At 37.1% G+C, this 21,226-nt stretch overlaps 1 protein-coding gene and 1 long non-coding RNA gene across 2 annotated transcripts; one reads left to right on the forward strand and one right to left on the reverse strand.

The window, feature by feature from the left end:
• The first annotated feature begins 10,637 nt into the window (after positions 1–10,637).
• Positions 10,638–13,466, forward strand: LOC118436804. The gene is made up of 2 exons (XM_035855417.1): positions 10,638–11,020; positions 11,092–13,466. The coding sequence occupies exon 2, from the start codon at positions 11,106–11,108 to the stop codon at positions 11,895–11,897; it is 792 nt and encodes a 263-aa protein (XP_035711310.1). The 5' UTR covers positions 10,638–11,020; positions 11,092–11,105; the 3' UTR covers positions 11,898–13,466.
• Positions 13,467–18,822: 5,356 nt separating this feature from the next.
• On the reverse strand, positions 18,823–21,161 carry LOC118436665. Its single transcript, XR_004835623.1, has 2 exons — positions 19,404–21,161; positions 18,823–19,337 (listed from the first exon to the last, which is right to left on the reverse strand). It is a non-coding gene; the product is annotated as an uncharacterized LOC118436665 (long non-coding RNA).
• Positions 21,162–21,226: the final 65 nt, after the last annotated feature.

Below are 21,226 nucleotides of genomic sequence, written 5' to 3' on the forward strand. Positions count from 1 at the left end.
TCACCTACATAATTTGCATAAATCTCACTACACACATTTTCACCTTTGCAACTCTGTCTCCTGGCGCAATAAATATGCAAATGTGGTGACACGGTGGAATAGTTCTAGAGTATTATACATATCCCATTTACTTATGTATTATATATTTTGTCAGCATGACTTTCCTTACATGCTTTATGCACGGCCCGTTCATTAGTCTACGTGTACAATACATAAATACTTCCCACTGATTGGAAAAACATCACATCCATGAAAAAAACACTCACACCTGGAACTTGCAGAGAGAGAGAGAAATTACTGTATACAGAGAAATGCACCCGCTCCATCGCACCCCAGCATATTTTGCACCCCAGCCCACTTGCATCCGTTCAATCACACCAGCTCAATCGCACCCCTGCACATTGTGCACCCCTTAAAAAATATAACAAACGGAATAGTTTCTGGATGAATGAATGAATTTGGTACACATGTAGTATGACATGTAGTATGTAGTACGACAATTTTTAAATTTTGGCGCATAATACCCCCCTATTGCTAAACTAAACTACTGTCAGTAGTTTAGTTTAGCAATAGTTGGCGAATGGGTGTGGCTCATTCGCCAACGTTATATCGAATGGCGACGACGCCATGAGCGTAAGGGGCAATTCCTCGCCCATCTCACTTTCACCATGCAAGTGAGACCCGGGAGTCCACCACCACGACCGCAATGTTGTGGTGGTGGCATGTTTACTTAATATAGAATTCAGAGTGCATTTACTTCTCAAATAGAGCATTTTTTTGTGAAAATATATTTTTAAAGTTAAAGTCCTTCCAACTTTGAACAAGTGACCTCTCTCAATTCCATTCTCGCTGTGCGACTAGTCGTTTTACACAAAATACTTTAAATGTCGTGTTCACCGACATCATGGTGTGAGCCTTGTGTATCCCAATGGTGTTATTGGGGTCAAGATGTCCCGCAAAATTATGCGCCCAGGATAGGGGGTCTTTCGTGGGGAGGATCTGGAGGACTATTGTCCCTCCACTCGCGTTCAGGATGTGTACCGACCCCCACCACATCCTAAGTCTGTCTAGGAACAGGGGGAATGCCTTTATGCCTTCCTTCTCATTGTCGTTGGTGAGTTACACTCCTAAAAATTATGTTACTCTCGTTCATGGCGAAAGAGTTTATTCTTTACACCATTGTGAATTTTAAATTAAGTAAACCATGCTAAATACAGGAATGTTGCTGATGGGCGTGTTTGTTTTGGCCGGAGCTCTAGTCGTCGTCACCCGACGCATTGGCTGGAGATTTTTCAATCGCACGGGTTAGTTACGTCACGTTCTTCTCCTTATCCACCAACTCCTCGGTCGCAACCTCAAAATCAAACCCTGACTCAAATTGGAGCTTGAGGAAACTCATTATTAAAATATTATGACTACGCTAAAGTGATATTAATTTCAACTCGGTATTTAAATTTCACAGTTCACCAAAGCCCTGGTGATGCTTCGCCAGAAGATGACGGGCAACAACTCCGAGATGAAGTTGAGGAATGGAATTGCAGTATCAACGAAGGTAAGTAATTCTTCGTGACTGCGTAAATTTACAAAGATCAGCTTACCAACAAAAATTATGGTGTCGCACCAAAAATTACTTTAGAGATGTTCGTAAGTTTCGTAAATCATATAATTTATTGTTTTTCAAATGCTTTAATGGTGGAGGCTGGAGTGATGGGTGGTGGAGACATGGTGCCGGAGGTGCTAGTGTCAATGGCCGAGGTGGTTGTGGAAGAAATAGCTGTGGAGCTTCCTGCAACGAATGGATACTGACCAGCATTGCAATGACCTGGGCGATGACGGCGATGACGAGGTTTTCGAATCGCCTCGACCTGTGCAAGGCCCGCCACAAGAACCACTACATCTTTCACGCAACTCGAAAAACCCAGACTTTTGGGTCCACGGAGAAATCAGAACTGTAAAAGAATTTCAATTAAAAATCGAGGTCTACTCGTAGAAACGAGTATATGCTCATGATTCGACAAAATCTCAGGTTCAAGCCGAGCTACCCAGTTATGACGGTAAGTGCATTATGGCACTAATGTATATTTAACTATGAAAATTGTTTTTTGCACAGATCACTCCTTATGAAATGTTGGAACTTTGCATGATGATTAGGTCTGCCATCCGAAAAATTAATTATGACCCAACGGGCGTAATGCAAGCTGAGAAGCAGCATCAGCGTATCCATAATCTAAAACGGACAAAAAGATTCTGGATGTCGAGCCTAGTGGAGCGATCAGAATCTGGGTGAGTTTATTTATGAATAATAAACCGTAGTAACGTTAGAAGTAGCTCACCCTGTCATAATTATTTAGACAGAAGTTAGCACTGAAGGTGCAAAATAAGCCGACAAAATAGATCATGACTCTTATACATTCTTGCACCGATGGTGCAATACAAACGGGAAAATATATAAAATGTCGGAATTACTTTCATTTAACTTTAGACCAAATGTGCTGAATAACCGCAAGTATAAAATTTATATATTTTAGCGTCAATGGTGCAGAATAATGGAGCAAACAGATTAGAATAGAATTTTCAAATAATTTTGCATTAATGGTGCAGGATAATCGAACAAATAGAACAGAATTCTGACATGATTTTTGGGGGGAAATAGATGGCCCAATTGTTACCCATCATTAATTTTTTGAGGGAAATAGATATCCCAATTGTTACGCATCATTTTTAATAACCAATTGCTCGGTACTAACGGTGCTACTTATTCCAAAATTATAGTCCTATCTCGATCTATTTGCTCAATTAACTTGCACCATTTGCGCTCGGATTGTTCTATACCAATGGTGGGACCAAACAAGTCTATAATGGACAAGGGGATTTTTAATCAGCATCAATTGATGCAAAAAACTCGTCAACGGACGGACGGACGGACGGACAGACAAGAGGAATTCAATAGCTCCCGTGCTATGCAGGGTGAGCTAATAAAGCTAATTGCATTTTATACTTATGGTTTGTTTGTAGACTTTTGGCCAGTCGTCCCTGCATTAGTGACCGCGGCCTGTTCCAGGTCGTCTTTCGCCAGGTTCAAAGAGTTGAAGGAAAGCAGAGCGTGAGGAAATTCGAATGCTTCTCAACTAATCGATGCAGCCGCGATGCTGGCTGCAAAATTATGGAGCCTCCGAATGAAGATTACAATTATGGAAGCCCATGATCAATTCGCACACGCAGTCGTGATTAATGATGAGGACGACGGAGACATGGACTACGACGAAAACGAGACGACAGATGACGAAGAAAATTAATAATTTTGCTACACTTTTATTTTATTTGCTTTATATGTTTGGTGGTGGGTATTTCATTCACTTTAATATTATGTGGTGGTGGGTTTACAAAATGAAAATATATGCATTGAATAAATTTATATGCCCAACACTTTGTCTCACGACGGCATACTCCATCTCATTCATATAATGGGTTTGCATGAAATATTCGGCCTCTCCTCGATCAATATGATTATAAGAATGCACATTTGAAAACGAAAAGTCTACCCTTGACAGAAATGGTTAACCTTATGTAGATAAAATCAAATTTCATGAATAATGCGCATCTTGTCATAGTAACACCTTGCGAGTTCCTTTATTCATCAACCAAAGACCCACTAACATATATCCTGGGTCAGCGCCACCACTAATACCAGTATATAAACAGAGTCGCAGAGACCCTTCGCCACAAATTTGATTTCATTCGAAAAACTCCTGCTAACTCTCGGAAAATTAATGTCAGAAGCGTCAGCAGCAACTTTCATGCATACTCTCGATCAGTTCATTTAGAGTAACTTTAAGAGTCACTGCGTTTTATACAATAAGCAGTCTCGTCTTCCGAATCTCTGTACAAGGAGGCATACAGTTGTTATTAAAATGGGTATCCTATTCCATAAGTGCAAGTTTACAGTTGGGTCGTATGTAGCAAGATTTAACGACAACAGAATTCTGTATGTGAAAGAAATACGGATGATAAGCGGAAAGATTTTGTACAGATGCACGTACGATAGACATACATTTGAATTTCCAGAGAATAAGTTAATGTTCGTGGATAACATTTGAATTTCCAGAGAATAAGTTAATGTTCGTGGATATCAATACTATGGAAAATTATTTACATGACAGGCGGATAGAAAAAGACGAGAAGTTCGACTAGGTAAGATGATACTAAGATAAATAAATCTGTGTGGTCTGCATTTGTTTATGCTGGACTACTTGTTGCTCTCGTTCTCACAGATCCTCACTGTCACTCATCTCATGCAGTCCTTTCCTCATTGATTTCCTTATTCAGGTGAACAATTGGAAGAAGATGAATTCGGGTTCAGGTAAACAATCGGATTATCATATAAAAACATCCCAAATAAACGAATGGGTAATAGAAGAAATATTGAACTGTGAAAAATCAATCTATTTCGGGAATATGTTCCTGATGACATTTTAAATTTCATGAAATGAATCTCATTTTCGAAAGCTATGGTAGAGGGTGTTTTTTTACGCATGGCCTAAAAACCCTCCATATTGCATATATACTGCAAATGTCAACGTAAGAAATTTTATAGAGAAAATGCGACCTAAATATTTTGATAGCATGAGAATCAAGGAATTTCACCAAATATTAGTCAGTGGTATTCATGCACTTTGGTACTGAAGCTCACGCTTCAACAACGACGATGACGCTAAGTGGAGGACAGGGTAAAACGGTTTGGATGAACGGAGTGTGGTCTGATAAAAATCTTAATGTGAGTGTTTTGGATAATGATTGGCCAATACCTAAGTGGGATATGTACATGAATCCTAACCCACCCAAACGCGTTGCTAACAACGATAGTTCGAGAAAAGTACAATTGCATACCAAAAAAATCACTGGAAAAATGAGCACATAGCTTAAGCGAAAGAGTTCTGGCCATGGCTAACGTAACTGGTTGAAAGACCAAATACTAAGGTACATATGTTTGAGAAAAGAATCTGGTTCTCTGCGTCTCATGGTTTTGAGAAATAAGCTTCCGGTCAGCATATCCCTAAATGAAAATGATTCCATGAAGGTAAAAAAACGTCTCAAAATATCGATCGCATCCTTTCAAACTGGCCACCTACCATGCAATACCATTTCATTTATTCTATGTATTCCATGCATGAGTCTGAGGAGTTACGCACGCGATCCGATGAGTCATATGTACATATCTCGTCTCTCTCGAGGCTGTCCACAAATTATTAATTCTCCAGATTTTTGTAACCAAACTTTGTGCATACACTGTTTGCCAAATATGGTCACTTCATTTGCACAAGTCTCATGCATAAGCCTTTCTTAGTTGAGTAAACGAGCCAAAATATGTAGATAAGGTCGGAATAATTCAATAGTATTTACATGCATATTCCGTTAGCTGACATTCCAGCCCATTGTGGTACATGCCTTCTGCACGGCCCGATCATTAATCTACGTATGCAATACCTCCCACTGCTTGGAAAAATATCACCTCCATGAAAAAACACACTATTTAGATAACACCTGGAACTTGCAGACAGAGAGAGACATTACATGCATATGTAAATGTGTAAATACACATATATACCTAATAACATTTGCATAGAGAAAGTTAGTCATGTTGGCCTGTTGACTAGAAATATTACAAACATTAGAAAAATTGTTGCAACTTTTTTATCATTTTCAAATTTTCTTAAAATTCTTGGCATTTCTCTTTGTTTCACAAATTTAACCATATGCATGTAGGTATGTAACTCTGTTTTCTTTACGTTTGCCTTTGATCTTTGTTTCTTACCTTAATATACATTTTTCGGTCAAATATTTTATACATATATTCCTCACCTGCATTACAAACCTGTCATTTTTGTGTATGTATCACATTCCCCAATCGTAGAAGGGGCCTTCTGGTATTTTTTTAATTACCCAAAAACTTTAAAAGCATTACGTGCCTTTTTGAAGGATTTGACGACATACATAAGACTTGTACATATGCATAAAATTAGAAATCTAACAAAAACACGAACAAGTTTATATAACCTGAAAAGGTCGGCTAATAATACTTTTATGTATATTCACTGTGGGCAAGGTAATATCAGTTAATAGTCAGTCGTGGAAAAAATATACCGCAAAACACTACGTAGTCCCGTTCCACTTTCCTGACTTTACTTGGAAGGAAATTGGAACGGGAAAAGTCAATATTAGCCATGGCAATTTCGATGCTGCTATTCCTCTTAAATTTCCTTCTTCTCCATCAAATCTCTTCTCAATCCATTAACTTTGGTACTTACACTTCTCCCAAACTGCACAATATAATTAGCCCAACAACAAACTTTAGACAAATATTGTTCAGTTTTGGGCTGTCCACGGAAAATTTAGAACACACAAATGGCGCTCCAATAGAGATATTTCGTATTAACATGTACTTAGTGACAAACATAATCAGGGCTTTGAGAACACTACAAGCGTTTACAGATAAAAAATGGAATTGCATCGCCGTAGTATTTTACTATAACATGGAATTTTTGAACAAGCATGTTTCTCTCCATATTATATACTATTTGCTAAGATATGTCCCAATCATTCAAAGAATAGACTCCGTTCACGAGCTACATTTAATGGTTAAAGACGAAGTCACAGTAATACTTATACCTAACCGACCGGGGCCCGAATTCCTTGAGTACTGGGGCTATAATAGAATTATCAAAGTTTATTTTACAAACTTTAAATTCCTCTTATTGTCATCACACACCATTTGCTGGGATCCATTTCATTACACCGGCGTGGACAAGGATAGTTTGAAATGTCATGTAGTTGAAAATTTAGACAGGATATTTGTCTATGAAACAAATATAAGAGAACCTTGTTGGATATTACGACAAAGTGATTTGTTAGAACTGAAAGATAAATCAACATTCGACGAACTTATTCACAATTTACCTGAAGCCTATCAAAACTTGTTTCATGGGAGGTGCTATTACAAAAGTGTAAATCTATTAAAAAATCACTTTTAAATAACTGATTATAATTTTTAATAATTAATTGAAACTTTTAAGGAGGATTATCACGGAACATTTCCCTCCCTAAAAATAGGAGCACTGGATAAGTCTGAAGATATGAAACTACCATCAACATCTATCTTCTACACACAAATTTCATACAACTATCTATCTTGTCACAAGGTAGAGAAAATTGTCTACTCCATCTACAAGAAGCCTTTCGATCTTTCCACGTGGATTCTTTCGATATTTACACTGATTGCAATTACTCTATTTACTGATATATTTGTTAAGTATTATCTAAAGGTAACGGGTGCGCTGACAAGTTTGCTCTTCTATCTTGGCAACATTGTCGAAGAACCTTCAAGTCCGTCCTGTTCAACTTTAGGGAAAAGTAATGCATTTCGAATTGTCTCGATATTTTATTTGTTAATGACCGTCGTTTTGAGTAACGGATATATCAGTTTCCTCATTACAAAGGTTAATGGACCTCCACCCCCAAAACTATTTGATACAATTAAATCCCTTTTATGTAAGCCCATCCTGAAAGAAAAAACATTTTCGGAAACTACATTTAATCGTTTTCAGGATGAAATCCTAGGCAGAGTAGAATCGGAGACTCGCATCTATAGAGAATATCACAACGAGTCTGATTGTTTTAGTGTTTTGTCAAGTAAACTTTTTGATGGTTTTGATTCTTTTGATCCAAATTATTAGCTCACCCTGCGTAGCACGGGAGCTATTGAATTCCTCTTGTCCGTCCGTCCGTCCGTCTGTCTGTTAACGACCTTTTTGCATCAATTGATGCTAATTAAACAGCCCCTTGACCATTATTGGATACGTTAGGCACACAATTGGTACTAAACAAACCGAATCAAATTTTTTAACGAGTTAATAGGACCATTGATATCTAACAATCGGGAACACAAAATGATGCGAAATAATTGGACGCAGGGACGCAAAACGCACCAATAATGCAGAATATCCGGGAGAAATGATCATACAGTTTTGACATAAATTTTTCAAAATTATCGTTGACCGTTCCTAGGTAATTCTGCACCAGTGCACAATTTTTGGACGCTTCTCGATGCATAATAATTATTGAGCTATATTGTTTAATATTTCTGCACCATTGGTGCAATGTTGCATAAACATTATTGCTCTACTTTGTTGGATTTTTCTGCACCATTGGTGCAATATTGATAAACATTATTGATCAACTTTGTTGGATTTTTCTGCACCATTGGTGCATAATTGCAAAAAAATTATGTATCTATTTTGTTGCGTTTTTCTGCACCTTTGGGGCAAGTATAACCAAATCATTATTACAGGGTGAGCTACTTCTAACGTTACTACGGTTTATTTATTATTTGAAATGTTTTTATTTCCAAGTTTAAAGTTAAAAAAACTTATAAATGGTTTTGCCTTGATGCTTCTTGATCAAGATATGCGGTGGTATCCTAAAAAACTGTGGGATTTTGGGGACCAATCGGGTGAAGATGATAATTCGGATTCAGGTAAACAACTGGAAGAAGATAATAATTCCAATTCTGTTGACCAATCCGAAGAAGATTATATAAAAATTTCCCAAATAAACGAATGGGTAATAGAAGAAATATTGAATTGTGAAAAATCCATCTATTTCGGGCATAGTAAGGTTATTAATTCATTAAAAAATTATCTGCAAAAAAGGTATCCAAACATCGAGTTTTACATTGGGAAAGATAAATTAAGAGAAACTGAAATTTTTATTAATACTTTCTACTCGAAATCTTCCAAACTACCTAAAATTGTAGAAGGATTATATGAAGCGGGGATATTTCAAAAACTAAAGCAAAGCTCAAAAGATCTTATGGAAATAGAGGTCTTGAAAAACATTACGGATAAGATATTTGCAAAGGACCCTAAAAAGTTTGATAAGGGTCACGTTGTCAGTAGACTTCCCCTGCAGAGTAGCCTGCTGACAGTATTCGGGATTTTTGGAGTAAGTATTGGATTTTCTACGTTTTGCTATTTAGTTGAGCTTTTCATCAAACCGTTTTCCCAAATAATAAAGAAAAAGTTGAAATATTTTCTCGCAAGCTTGAAGAAAAGATACCATATAATTGTTATTTTGATAGGCTTATTATATGCAGTTATTCGCATAGTCCAAATTTTTATCGATTCGAATAAAAAAATTAAAAGGTACCACAGTTAATTTTAAAATTTAGTTATAAATGCGACGGCGAATCAATAAGTAATGTATCTCAAACAAAATGTCCTTTGATACCGATATAAATTTACCACAAATATTTGTAATGTGAATGTTAGTATAAGTTTAAGATAATTAAATGTATTCGTATTAATCTTCGGGCTTAGCAATATACATAATCCCTTGCGGTTCAATAAAATATGTATATGAACGTGTTGTACATCATTAGTACATATCTCTGATACCTCCAAAATTAATTTTTGTCGAGGAGCTAACTAATGAATCATATATGTACAGTCGATTGTAACATGTTGGCATTAATCAAATTCTTCATCTAGAATAAAGTAGTTTATGCGTGATCTTGAACGCATGCAGCAAACTTTTCTAAATTTTGGAACACATTCGCCTTACACTTTGAAAACAAAAGGAAAACTGCTATTATTCAGTCATATCAGGTAAATTAAATAGCTTATGTAAGTCGTGGGAAGCATGCTTTATGTAAGGAGAAATTTACCCATCATTATGTAGATAGTTAATGATCACTGAAAATCAAGACTGGGATAATCTGTATATTGCCTTTGAATAAATCTTCCCCATTTCCCGTTTCAAGTTTTCATTTTGTAAATATGTATGTATTTGTTTATAATTTGCTGAATATGCGTATTTGACAATAAAAATCGTATTTGCTCCGCAACAAAAGTAAAACTTCCCAGTGAACTGTGAATAAAATTATGAGTACAAATTTGCAGATGCTGACTTCATTATGCAAGTCTCGTATGCAAATTTGTTCGTACATACATACATACATACATGCATGGTCTAAATACATACATACGTGACCATATGGGGACAAGAGTTTCATACACATGTAAATATCCAACTTGTTAATGTTCATACATATGTATATATCAGTGTACAGAGAAAAGTTTGCGCTTCTGTCATTTTTTGTCTAAATGAAGGACCGTACATAAAGAATGTCGCTGATTTCTAAGGAGGTGTTAGCCACGCACGGCGTCACATCTCTATGATAAAGATTCCATTAGATGTTTGTCGCGAAAGGTAAAAAAAGTGTATTTATATAAATGACATCCTTTATATCTAGCCCTTCACATGCGATCCCATTTCATTTATTCTATTCCACAAGTCGAACGAGTTAAACACGCGATCGAATGAGTCATACAGGTTCTGAATGTTGGGGTCGTGCATAAATCACAAGATTTTTGGACACTGTTGATTCCACCGTTGATATCTAATTTGCATAAATCTCAGTACGCACATTTTCACCATTAACAAATATGTAAATTAGGTGACGCGGAATAGATCAAGATTATTATGCACATACATATCCCATTTATTACTTGTCAGCATGACTTTCCTTACATGCTTTATGCACGGCCCGTTCATTAGTCTACGTGTACAATACCTCCCACTGATTGGAAAAATATCACCTGCATGGACAAACAAACACACATACTCGCACCTGGAACTTTATGGAGATATGTATCTAATAATACATAACAAGGAAAGTAAATAAGTCTAACAAAATATTTGCACGTACACACATTGATAACGGTTATTTTAAAAGTTTTATTGCCAAAACACTGATTAATTTTTTGTGATTGACAAGATTTTCAGCTACGAAGAATATATTTTTAGAAGTTGCATATTTGCAAGAAATATTAACTCAGAGACTAAATTTTGGAAATTTAACAAACTTTGAAGTGAAAGTTTAACAAATCAAGTAGATATTCAAAATAGAAGCGTTATAAAGTGTACCCTAATAACACAAGGCCTTACGTAATTCTTGTAAAAGCGGGTAAAATAAATTAAGAATTTTACAAAGCTCACTTTACATATTTGTAATGTTTCCAAAAATTTCCATTTCAGAGGAACATTTCATCATGTGGACGAAGGGGAGCAAATCGTCCCTTCCTAAAAAGACTGTTAACCTGGCTGGCTATGATGCCAAATTGGGTACTGGGTCCTCCCCCAGTTCTGGCGGGGACACGGGCCTGTCCCCCGCCTCCATTTATTACTGCGGGCGAACTTTTTCCGACAAGAAATCCTGTCGTTGTTGGAACTGTCCATTTCCATTCGTCTGCGGTCCGAAATCCGGCTGCCCGTGTGCCGAATGTGTCGAACTTCTCGGTTTCAGAGTCAATTCGGCGGGAGATCTGGCCAAACCGGGGGGTTCCCTGGGGGATGGCGGGGACACCGCGATGACACCGCAGAACCTGTTTTATTGCGGGAAATGGAAGATGGCGTGTCGCTGTGGGACTTGCGATGGGCAGTGCGGGCCGCTGAGCGGGTGCCCGTGTCACGCATGCGTGGAGCTGGTCGGGTTCAGGGTGAATCGAGACGGAGTTTTGTGCCGAAAAGAGGGTGAAATGTGGTATTGTGGGAAAAAGAGGAAGGGAAAGTGTGAGTGTGGGGTGGATTGCGGGGAAAAATGTGGAGGGAGCGGACCTCGTGGGAGCGGGTGTCCGTGCGAGGCGTGTACAAATATCGGCCAGCCAATCGAAGAGAAATTGGTTGACTTGACAACGACTGAATCAGAATCCCGCCAGACGGCCGGTTTGGTTAAAAAAATTTCAAATTGCGACATTTTGACGTCTGAGTTGGGACCCGATTTCGTGTTAGTCCAACAACAATCAGGTCAAGACGGTGAGGTTTGTGGAAGTATTACCCAGTGAAATTAGCAATTGGAAAAATTCGTGAGGCTGCAGTACCACTAATCAGGGAAGTCTCCTATCATAGCATATTACAGGATGTCCGTAGATTATATGAACACTAGATTTACACGGGTAACATGCAAACGGATGATCCAATTGGCGCCAAATTTGGCAAACACGGACTCGAAGGTCATGACTACAGCTGTGCAAAGTTTCAAATTTCTATCTGCAAAGCTGGCCCCAAAAAGTGACCCCGAAGTAGGGGGAGGCGTAAAAGCGGTTTCCGAAGCTAATTTGGCCGCGGAAAGTGCCCAAACGATTATCCAAAAATCTGAAACCCATCTTATCGTGTCCCCCATATATCCCTTTATCAATTTTGCAAGAAAACGATGGTAATTAGTTAAATCCGACCAATGTACATTTAAAAATGCATACCCCTCAAAACGACGAATTCTCTCACCCTCAAGCAAAATGACTGCCTCCCTCTCAATGAGAATCCTCCGACCAAGCAAAGGTCACAACACAATCCCAGATGCCTCTTGAACACGTTAATCGTGTTATAAATCACAACTTTGAAAAAGGAGTCCTTAGGAAGGCGAAATTCGGAACACTAAAACTATCCAATGTTGTAAACAAAAAACCAGCAGTTGAAGGCTGTTTGAAGGTCATGTTGGAAGTACAAACTCCGGATTTGTCGTCACATTGACCGGGGCACTCTGCTACCTTCAAAACTATAACAGGATAAAAATAATTCGCTTCAGAAACGACCAGAAGCAGGTTTCAAACTATGGGTCTGAAAAGAAGGAAAAGCTGTCTGACTGATTTCTGGTGGTTGGTGCAATGACGGGCCATGGAGTGCTAGAATTGATACCTGTTGGGTCTAATGCAAAAATTAACTCGAAGCACTTTATGGAGAGTGCTTTACATACGTTTTTGGAGGTCAAAATTCGAACGAAGCAATTTGAGGAGCTTTATAAAGTTTGCATCCATAACGATGCGGCATCTTCACATACTGCTTGGTTAACTCAGCATTACGCCCAAGATTAATAAGAAAGAACCGGAATGACCTCGACATCTTATTCCGAGGTCCATATTCAGTAATCTGACACGGGTCAGATGGATTTTTTCGGGTTTGGATGCCTGAAACAAAGCATTTTCAAGAGGAAGTCATGAACTTTGGTTGGGCTTTGGAAAGTTCTAAATCAAGAATGGGATCTTGTCTCCCCTGAAACGTGTCAAAATGTGTTTGGAAGTTGGAAACCAAGACTCAGACTTGTTGCAAGGAAGAATGGAGAACACATTGAGATCGCTAAAGTAATTCACAGTCATCGTGTTCAGAAGTTATAAGATAATTCATACTGTTCATATAAACTGCGGACACCCTCTGTATACTATCTTATTTTGCCCAAATCAGTGGCACTCGATCATACATTTCAGTTTGCCTAGGTTTCGCGTAAGTATACATAATTTATATTTTCATCTGATTAGGAGAAAATAACCACGCAATGTTGATTTAAAGTATTCAAGTTTATGTATGTAAGTTAAAAGCTTGTAGTTAACGAAGAATAAACCTTTGTATGGACCATCAAATTTGTGCTTATGTAGAGAAACATTTATTTTATCGCCGAAATTGCATCAGAATAATGAACATCGTGAAAACTTGTTCAAATTTAAAAGTATGTATTTACCATCGTTACCATTAAAATGATCTGCATTTCAATTGTACAACTTAATAAATATGTATAACCCCCAAAATCAAATTATTTAGTAATTATTATTTACGTAATTATGCACCTACAACTCCGTCGGATAATTGGTCAATGGGTTGCAGACCTTGGTGAGCCGAAATTTAAAAAATAGCACTTTTTTTCATTTTGAAATTCATCTTTGTAAAAAAATTATAATAGGCGTACTACAGAATGCCGTATGATATGCTAGAAAATTTCTTACAATTTTCGTTAAATAAATTTTGCAAGAATTTTTTAAATTTTCTCAATACCATGCAATACAAAGTCGTAATCCACTTCTGCCAAAATATATATTCCATAGTTTTCAAAAAAATGGAAATTATCAGGGAAAGCTATTTGATTGTAAGACTTACATAGCTGAAACAATCCTGATTGTTGTAGTAGTTTTGTAAGGAATAATGTTCGATAACGCTTTGAATGTCACGTATTTTAGTATGTATTATGACTTAATTTAACTAAATCTTTCTTCTCCTATTTTTTCGTGTTACTTGATGAAAACCAGTCATTTCATGTACTGATCGAGAAATAACACATGAATAAATGCTAAACAAACAAACAAACAAACAAACATTCTGAAAAAGGTATAGTTCATCAAAGCTTGAGCTTGCTAGAAATGGCGAAATTTATACAACTTCTCAAAAGTTTTGCAGGAAATTCAGAGAATGTGGATATCCAGTAAATATGCATTGTTATTTCTCCTACAAAATCTGTAACGCGACCGTTGACAATTTCATCCCTTGAGTAAAGTTGGGTTGGACGGTGGCCAGCTAGGAATAATTTGAGTCAAACTTGACGTTTGAACTACACTCTAAATAACTTGGAGACAACTTGTCACCAGCGGAGTAATTAAGTACGATAGTGCTCCACTTTTATATGTAAATGATTAAGAAGACATTTTGTGATTAACGAAAAATATGTATGTACACAAGTCAAAAACTCGTGTACCAAACACACGTAATGTGGTTATTTTAAAAAATCTGTAGTTTCATGTAAAAAAATCTTATAATAAAAATGTCAAATTCTTGTGAATAACGATGTCACCTGTTTTATATAGTTGCACGACTTTTGAACTTACATATCTATGTACATATTTTCATTTTGACATTTCCTTTATTAACTATTGAGCAAATGGTGAATATTGTATATACATACTTCCCTCGTTGGAGCTATGTGCTTATCTTGATTGAACTGATAACTTTTGGAACCATTTTTCATGCTACACGGGGATTTTTTAGCCAGTTATATTTAAAAGAGCGAACCAAAAATTAAAATTTATAGTCACATGATACTAATCTTTCCGTTATCGATCTGATGAGCAGCGTACGCATTTATTTTTGGATGGAATTTTATATGTAGATAAATATGGATATAAGGTCCAGGTCAACCACCACCACAATGGTCCCATTGAAGATAAATATAGTTGACACCTCCGCCTTGGTTTTCCTCGTGGAGGAAAAAAAATTACGAAAAAGTTGAACTTTGCCGATTGAAAGATAAGTTTCATGTGACTCCTAACTTTTTATGTTCGGTTTTTTAATATAACTCGCTAAACAACTCCAGAAGCTTGAAAAAAGGTTCAATTGTGAGTTTTTTTATAGTCAATAAATAATTGTTTACACGCGTAGTCGTTTATAAGCTATTGAGAAAATGTACGATATATACTTCCCACAAAACGATCTGGAGATACATACATTCCTACGTATCTTAAATGGTGTAAGATTTGTCTGGCTGATCTTACAGCTACATAAACTATTACTGGAGTGACGTACTTATAAATTAGAAAAAAATATGAGGAAAGTAGAAAATAATTTTATTTATGTACGTAAATAATTCTCACAAAAGTTGCTTCAATTGGCTATAATTGGGGTAATTATGGCATGGCAATAAAGATGTAATGAGGACTCCGAACTTACATAAATTAGAAACTTTATCTACCGGAAAAATTGTTGAACTTGCTCATAATATACAAATATGTAATATGTATATCTGCAATTCTATAACTAATTAAAAAGTCTTTCATCTTGTATCCATTAGGCTTCGGGTGCAAAAATAACAGCTATAAAGACATGCTTTTCTCATGGAAACATGAGAATTATGTACTTTTTCTTCAAATGATGAATATAATGATAAAAAATATATTACAATATTCTCGTTTTTGCAATAATAAAATGTGATTGGTACATACATATGTACACATGTACTAAATTACAATGTTAACCTTTTAAAACGTGTGTACGTAGGTGTTTTATTATTAACTTTCAAAAGGTATGTTCCGCACTGTTTCTGACCAAAATTGTGATGAAATAACAAACTTCAAATACATTTAGGAGGCTGTGATTTTTTTCAGCTCTGTGGGTTAACATAAACACTAGCAATAAATCGGCAAACTTTACCTCGACGGAAAAAATGCTAGATTTGCAAATTAAATATCGTAGTGTGATTTAATTTTTAATGCTGGATCGGCAATACGTGTCGCAGATTTATGGTTGAATCCTTAAAATTTACGATGAAGACTGCCCAACACAAAACACAAATTCAATTGGGTCAATAATTTTAAATGATGGCGAAACGAGGTCTCGGGGAAAAAGTCGCCAGGACGCTCAAAATCCGTTTCTTCCACAGAAAGGCTCCGGAAACTAGAGGAACAAATAATGAGAGATCCGCGATTGAAACTGTCCTATTTAGCAGATGAGATGGGTGTTTCAAAACCAGCAATTTGTTCCATGTTAACTGAAGACTTAGGTATGAAAATGGTTTCCGCCCGTTGGGTACCAAAATTGCTTCCAGCATCTCAAAAACAGGATCGAGTCGACTTTTGCAATGCCAATTTTAACCTATTAAATGAAGACTTGAACCTGCTCAATATTTTATTAGCTAAATATGGTACCTGAGTTTACTATTATGACCCGGTGACCAAATAATAATTCCCTCAATGGAAGCAGGAGGGGTTGCCACCGCCCGAGAATTGAAATGTGCAAAAATCTGACAAAAAATTGATGATGACCATTTTCAAGGATATCAAAGGTCCCCTCCTTATAAAATTTGGGGCCGCGTATGCAGGTACCCAGAAGGAGCTGCGTCCTCCGGTTGAAAAGAAACGTGGGGTCAAAATATAGAGTTGGCCTTTTTTTAGACGACAACGCTCCTCCTCATACCTGGCTTTTTGCGAGGGATAGTGCAGACGAAAATCGCTTTACCTGCACAAACCACACCCCGTGCAGTTCAGACTTGACCCTTAGTGATTATTATTCGTTTCGAAACTTAAAGAAAGACATCAGGGGAAAACGGTTTTCGGATGATAGTGATATGAAGTCGTAAATTTTGGCATATTTTCGAGGTAAATTTTAATGGGTTATTGCTAGTGTTAATGTTAACCTACAGAACTGAAAAAAATCACAGCCTCCTAAATGTATTTGAAGTTTGTTCTTTCATCAAAATTTTGGCGAGAAACAGTGCGGAACATACCTTTTGAAAATTAATAATAAAACACCCACGTATAATGACATGACCAAGGCGTTACCGCGGGAGATTTACCGTGATTATTGGGTTATGATTCGGGAGTCATATTCCAAAGAGAAAATCTAGTTTCGTGATAGGAGGGACGCTAAATAGACGGTTACTGTGGGAAGGGTTTTTTGAGTATTTTAAAATAAATTTTTGCTCATTTAAATCCATTGCAATGTGATGGTAGAAAATTCAACACGTCCACAATTTTGTATCCGAGTGTTTTTTTGTGCAAATTTGATCAAATATCTTGTAATTATTTTACGACATAAAATATTATTATGGGTTATGAAGAGCGAAAAAAATATTTTTTAGGGAGGTCTATTGACCTCCTCCCGCAGTGGAGAAAAAATTTGGGTGGAGGCTAAAAGACCTCCTCCCGCACCATAGCTACAAATTCGTGGAGGTTAATTGACCTCCTCCCGCAGTAAGCCCAAAAATATTAGGAGGCTAAAAGACTTTCTCCTGCAGCAACGCAATGTTCCCAAGGAGGCCAAAAATCCTCCATACATTTTAAAAGGTTAAGTATTTAGTTTAAAAAAATCCAGCTATTTAAGACCCTGTGAATTGTTGCAGAATGTGAGAATATGACGGCAGTCGGGTAATGACAATCGGGTCTGTTCCATTTTTATAGCCAAGGTAAGAGTTAGTTGTTTACGATTACTATTTACATACTAAAAATTGTACGCAAACCTTGTTCAACCCAGACAATTTTCCGACCACTTTAGTTTGAAATCTTCTACTCCACTTCTGCAGACTACAATCATGTTAGTAAAACCCCAAATAAACGGCACAGATGACTTTGAAACGCCCATCATCCGTGGCGTTCCGAACGATGCGGACGCCTACCAAACCCGGATGGGAGCGATTAGATTCCAGTCAGGTGACACCGGCAAGTACAATCTTATCCACGCAATAGGGTTCGGTTCGATCTACAACTTGAAAACGGGAAAATCGGCGCAGCCTCTCAACAAATTTCTGCAAGGAAAAACATGGTCGCTTTGGTCCAATCATGGAACGACGAAGTGCTACTGGACAAGGAAACAAGTGAGAATTCCACCCTCTACCCTGCTTCAATACCTCCCCTGGGGCAAGTTCCCCCGGACGGACCTCTACTACGAGAGCGTGTCCAGGACCGAAAGTCTATTTATAAAGGAAGCTGATTGATTTGGATTTAGGAAAAAGTGGTCGAACGGAAACTGGTTGAAAACTGGAGTATCCACGTTGACCAGTTTGACCAGTTTTGGTCTTTTTATGAACGATATTGCCCCTTATACTTTGATGATGGGAGTGTTCCTGTTTATTGGCAAGTTCTTTAATATCTTAGAAAATCCACCAGTAACTCAATAATATATGTATGTATGTATAATGCATGAGTGAAATTTACCAATTCTTACATAAATAGATGACGCTGTCGACAACTGCACTCTGTTTGACGAAACTACACCGGACGTAATAGGAAATGTGACGGATGCATTCGGCGCCGTCATGGTATGTCAAAATATTTATGTAACTGTTTTTTGTTGGTGTCCACGCAAGATAATTATAATCTTGCGTGGACACCAACAAAAAACATGACATGACATATACATACATGACTACTGGTCCAGTAGTGTCTGACTCCCAAATTCTTAGAGTTTCGTACCTTAAAATTTAATTAAAATGTGAGGAGGTTTCGTCGGAATACATGGGTGTGGTTTCTAAAAGCAATTTATTCAAGCTTTCGATGCTGAACTTGCATCATCATCAGGACATCAGGACTTTTAACAATTGTTTGGAAATCGAAAACAGTACATTTCTCAAATTAAAAATGATATTTGTTGCACTGTAGGTATGGAGTTTAAATAAGCGGTAGCATTAATGATGACCAGATGGGGTTGATATTCATGCCATTGTCTTGGTTTATGGCGTCGGTAGTTTTTCTTATGTGCAAACTTTCAAGAAATTTTCTGTGAAAATTTCTCCTTTAATTAAAATGGTTACACGTTAGTACAAAATACTGAGCACTGTGAAAATTTTTTAATCACAGGGAGGCGCTACGCCGTCCGAAGTGGCCTCAACATTTGGCCTCGACAAGGACAAATTTCACCGACTTTTTCCCGACTTCACTCCTATCACCAAAATGTTGAATAAACTTCGCGAAATGCTCACGGTGGATGACGGCACTTCCGACAGCATAAAGGAAGAGTTTATTACGTACACGACAAGCCTAAAACGAGAGGCTTACATGAGACAACAAAGCTTATCTGGAATAAATACTATGATCAAGGATTACCTCGAAGTTCGTGAGCATACTATTGGAGCATACCCCTGCATGGAGATGGTGAACTATATTCATAAGGTTAGTTAAAAATGTGCAACTAAATTAAAACCCTGCTGTTACCCGTTCAAAGTTTCCACAAATTTTATAAGCTAAAAAGATGTTCATGCTCCAAATTTGAACTTAAACATCTCAAAATGCAGCAGACCAAATACAGAGGTGGGTAAGACCATTACCTCAGATACCAGATCAAAGATCAAGAAAATATCTTGCTTGCTAATCACTTGATCGTTCATCTACGGCTCTAGCTTTCAATCTTGATCTTGCTCTGCAAGATTTTATAATTTGAACATGATCTTTAATTTCAAAATCAAAATCACAAATATGAAAAGTAGCATTTTAAAACATATAGATAATTTTTGTAATACTTGGGCTTTGTCCATTACTCAAACCTCAAGTCGCAAAGTATATTCAAGGAAACGAAAAATACGAGTTCCAATTTTTATCCTGCTTAACGAAATTAATTACAGTATCGGATTATAATTACTTATTTCCCAATTTTAGGTCCACATCCCTCAAGATATTCGAGAAGATTGTTTATTTGTCAGCCTCAGAAGAATGGTGACCAGTCATGTTACATTGGTAAACGATTTATTCTCCGCCAAGAAAGATCTACTTGTGGGAGAGCCATTAAACGCGGTGTGCATCCGATACTTGAATGGCGGTGACTTTGATAAATGTTTCAAATCCGTACAAGATGATGCCAACAATACATGCAGGAATTTTCAAAAGTGCCGTTCCAAATTATGAAAGAAGTTTGAGAACCACCCTAATTATGAGGACTTGCAGAAATACGCAAATATTTGCATGGGTTGGATGGATGCACATGAATACTGGATGACGATCTGCGACAGATATAGTGTCGAGGAATTCAGGTGTATCATGCATATCGATGAGGGCGAGGTGGATGAGCTGTGTGATAATATAGATATCCGACGTGGGGGTGGGTTCTAGCAATAAAATTTCTAAACTATCCGAAAGCGTGTAGCTAGATAAGTAAATATGTACATTCGTAGGTTTTTCAATAATTTGTCTTTTTAAATTCCTAATCTTTTTTAATGTCTCAATAGGTTAAAGTTGCAATTGTTTTCTTACTCCATTATTTCTGGCCAAGGCATCAAGTTAATTAACAGTCATATTGGTAGTAATAATACAACTAAATAGATGGTAGGTTTGGTTAAACAAATTTGACATTTTGACATTTTGAAATTCGAGTTGCGACTAGGACCAGATTTCGAGTTGGTCCAACAACATCCGGACATGATGGAGAGGCCGGGGCAAATGTTACACAGTAAGATTTAAAAAAATGTCAAAATTTGTGAGAAAAACAATGGAGGTCTCCGTACGTTTGCCTTAATAAGTATTTTGGCCAAACTAGTTTTTGCAAACACAAATTTAATTAACATGTCATAATTAACATGACTGCATATTGAATAGACAATAGGTAATAGGGGGCCAAATTAAATTGCACGATGGATGGAGTTTTTTATCTCACACAATGGCAACGATATCAGCTTGAAAATTTTCAGAGTGGTAGCCCAGAAATATTGGGGCTGGCTGCCCTTCCAGAATTTGAAAAATATCATCAGGGTCAAAGGTCACAATTTTTGACCCAAAAAATCACTTGAAGTTTCATGACGATATGTTTCTTTGGAGGCTTTATTTTTATCGATAGCGCAGTGAAATGTGAACACTTTTGACATCTTGTACACTTCCGTGCGATTTTTTGAACAAAGTAGCGAATTTTTTAATAAGGCGAGTTTTGACAAATTGTTAAA

Source organism: Folsomia candida, unplaced genomic scaffold (assembly GCF_002217175.1).
Source record: "Folsomia candida strain VU population unplaced genomic scaffold, ASM221717v1 Fcan01_Sc010, whole genome shotgun sequence".
Taxonomy (NCBI): domain Eukaryota; kingdom Metazoa; phylum Arthropoda; class Collembola; order Entomobryomorpha; family Isotomidae; genus Folsomia; species Folsomia candida.

Excerpts from the sequence above, each read along its gene's own strand:
- LOC118436804 (XM_035855417.1), top strand. The coding sequence starts at position 11,106 with ATGTGGACGAAGGGGAGCAAATCGTCCCTTCCTAAAAAGACTGTTAAC.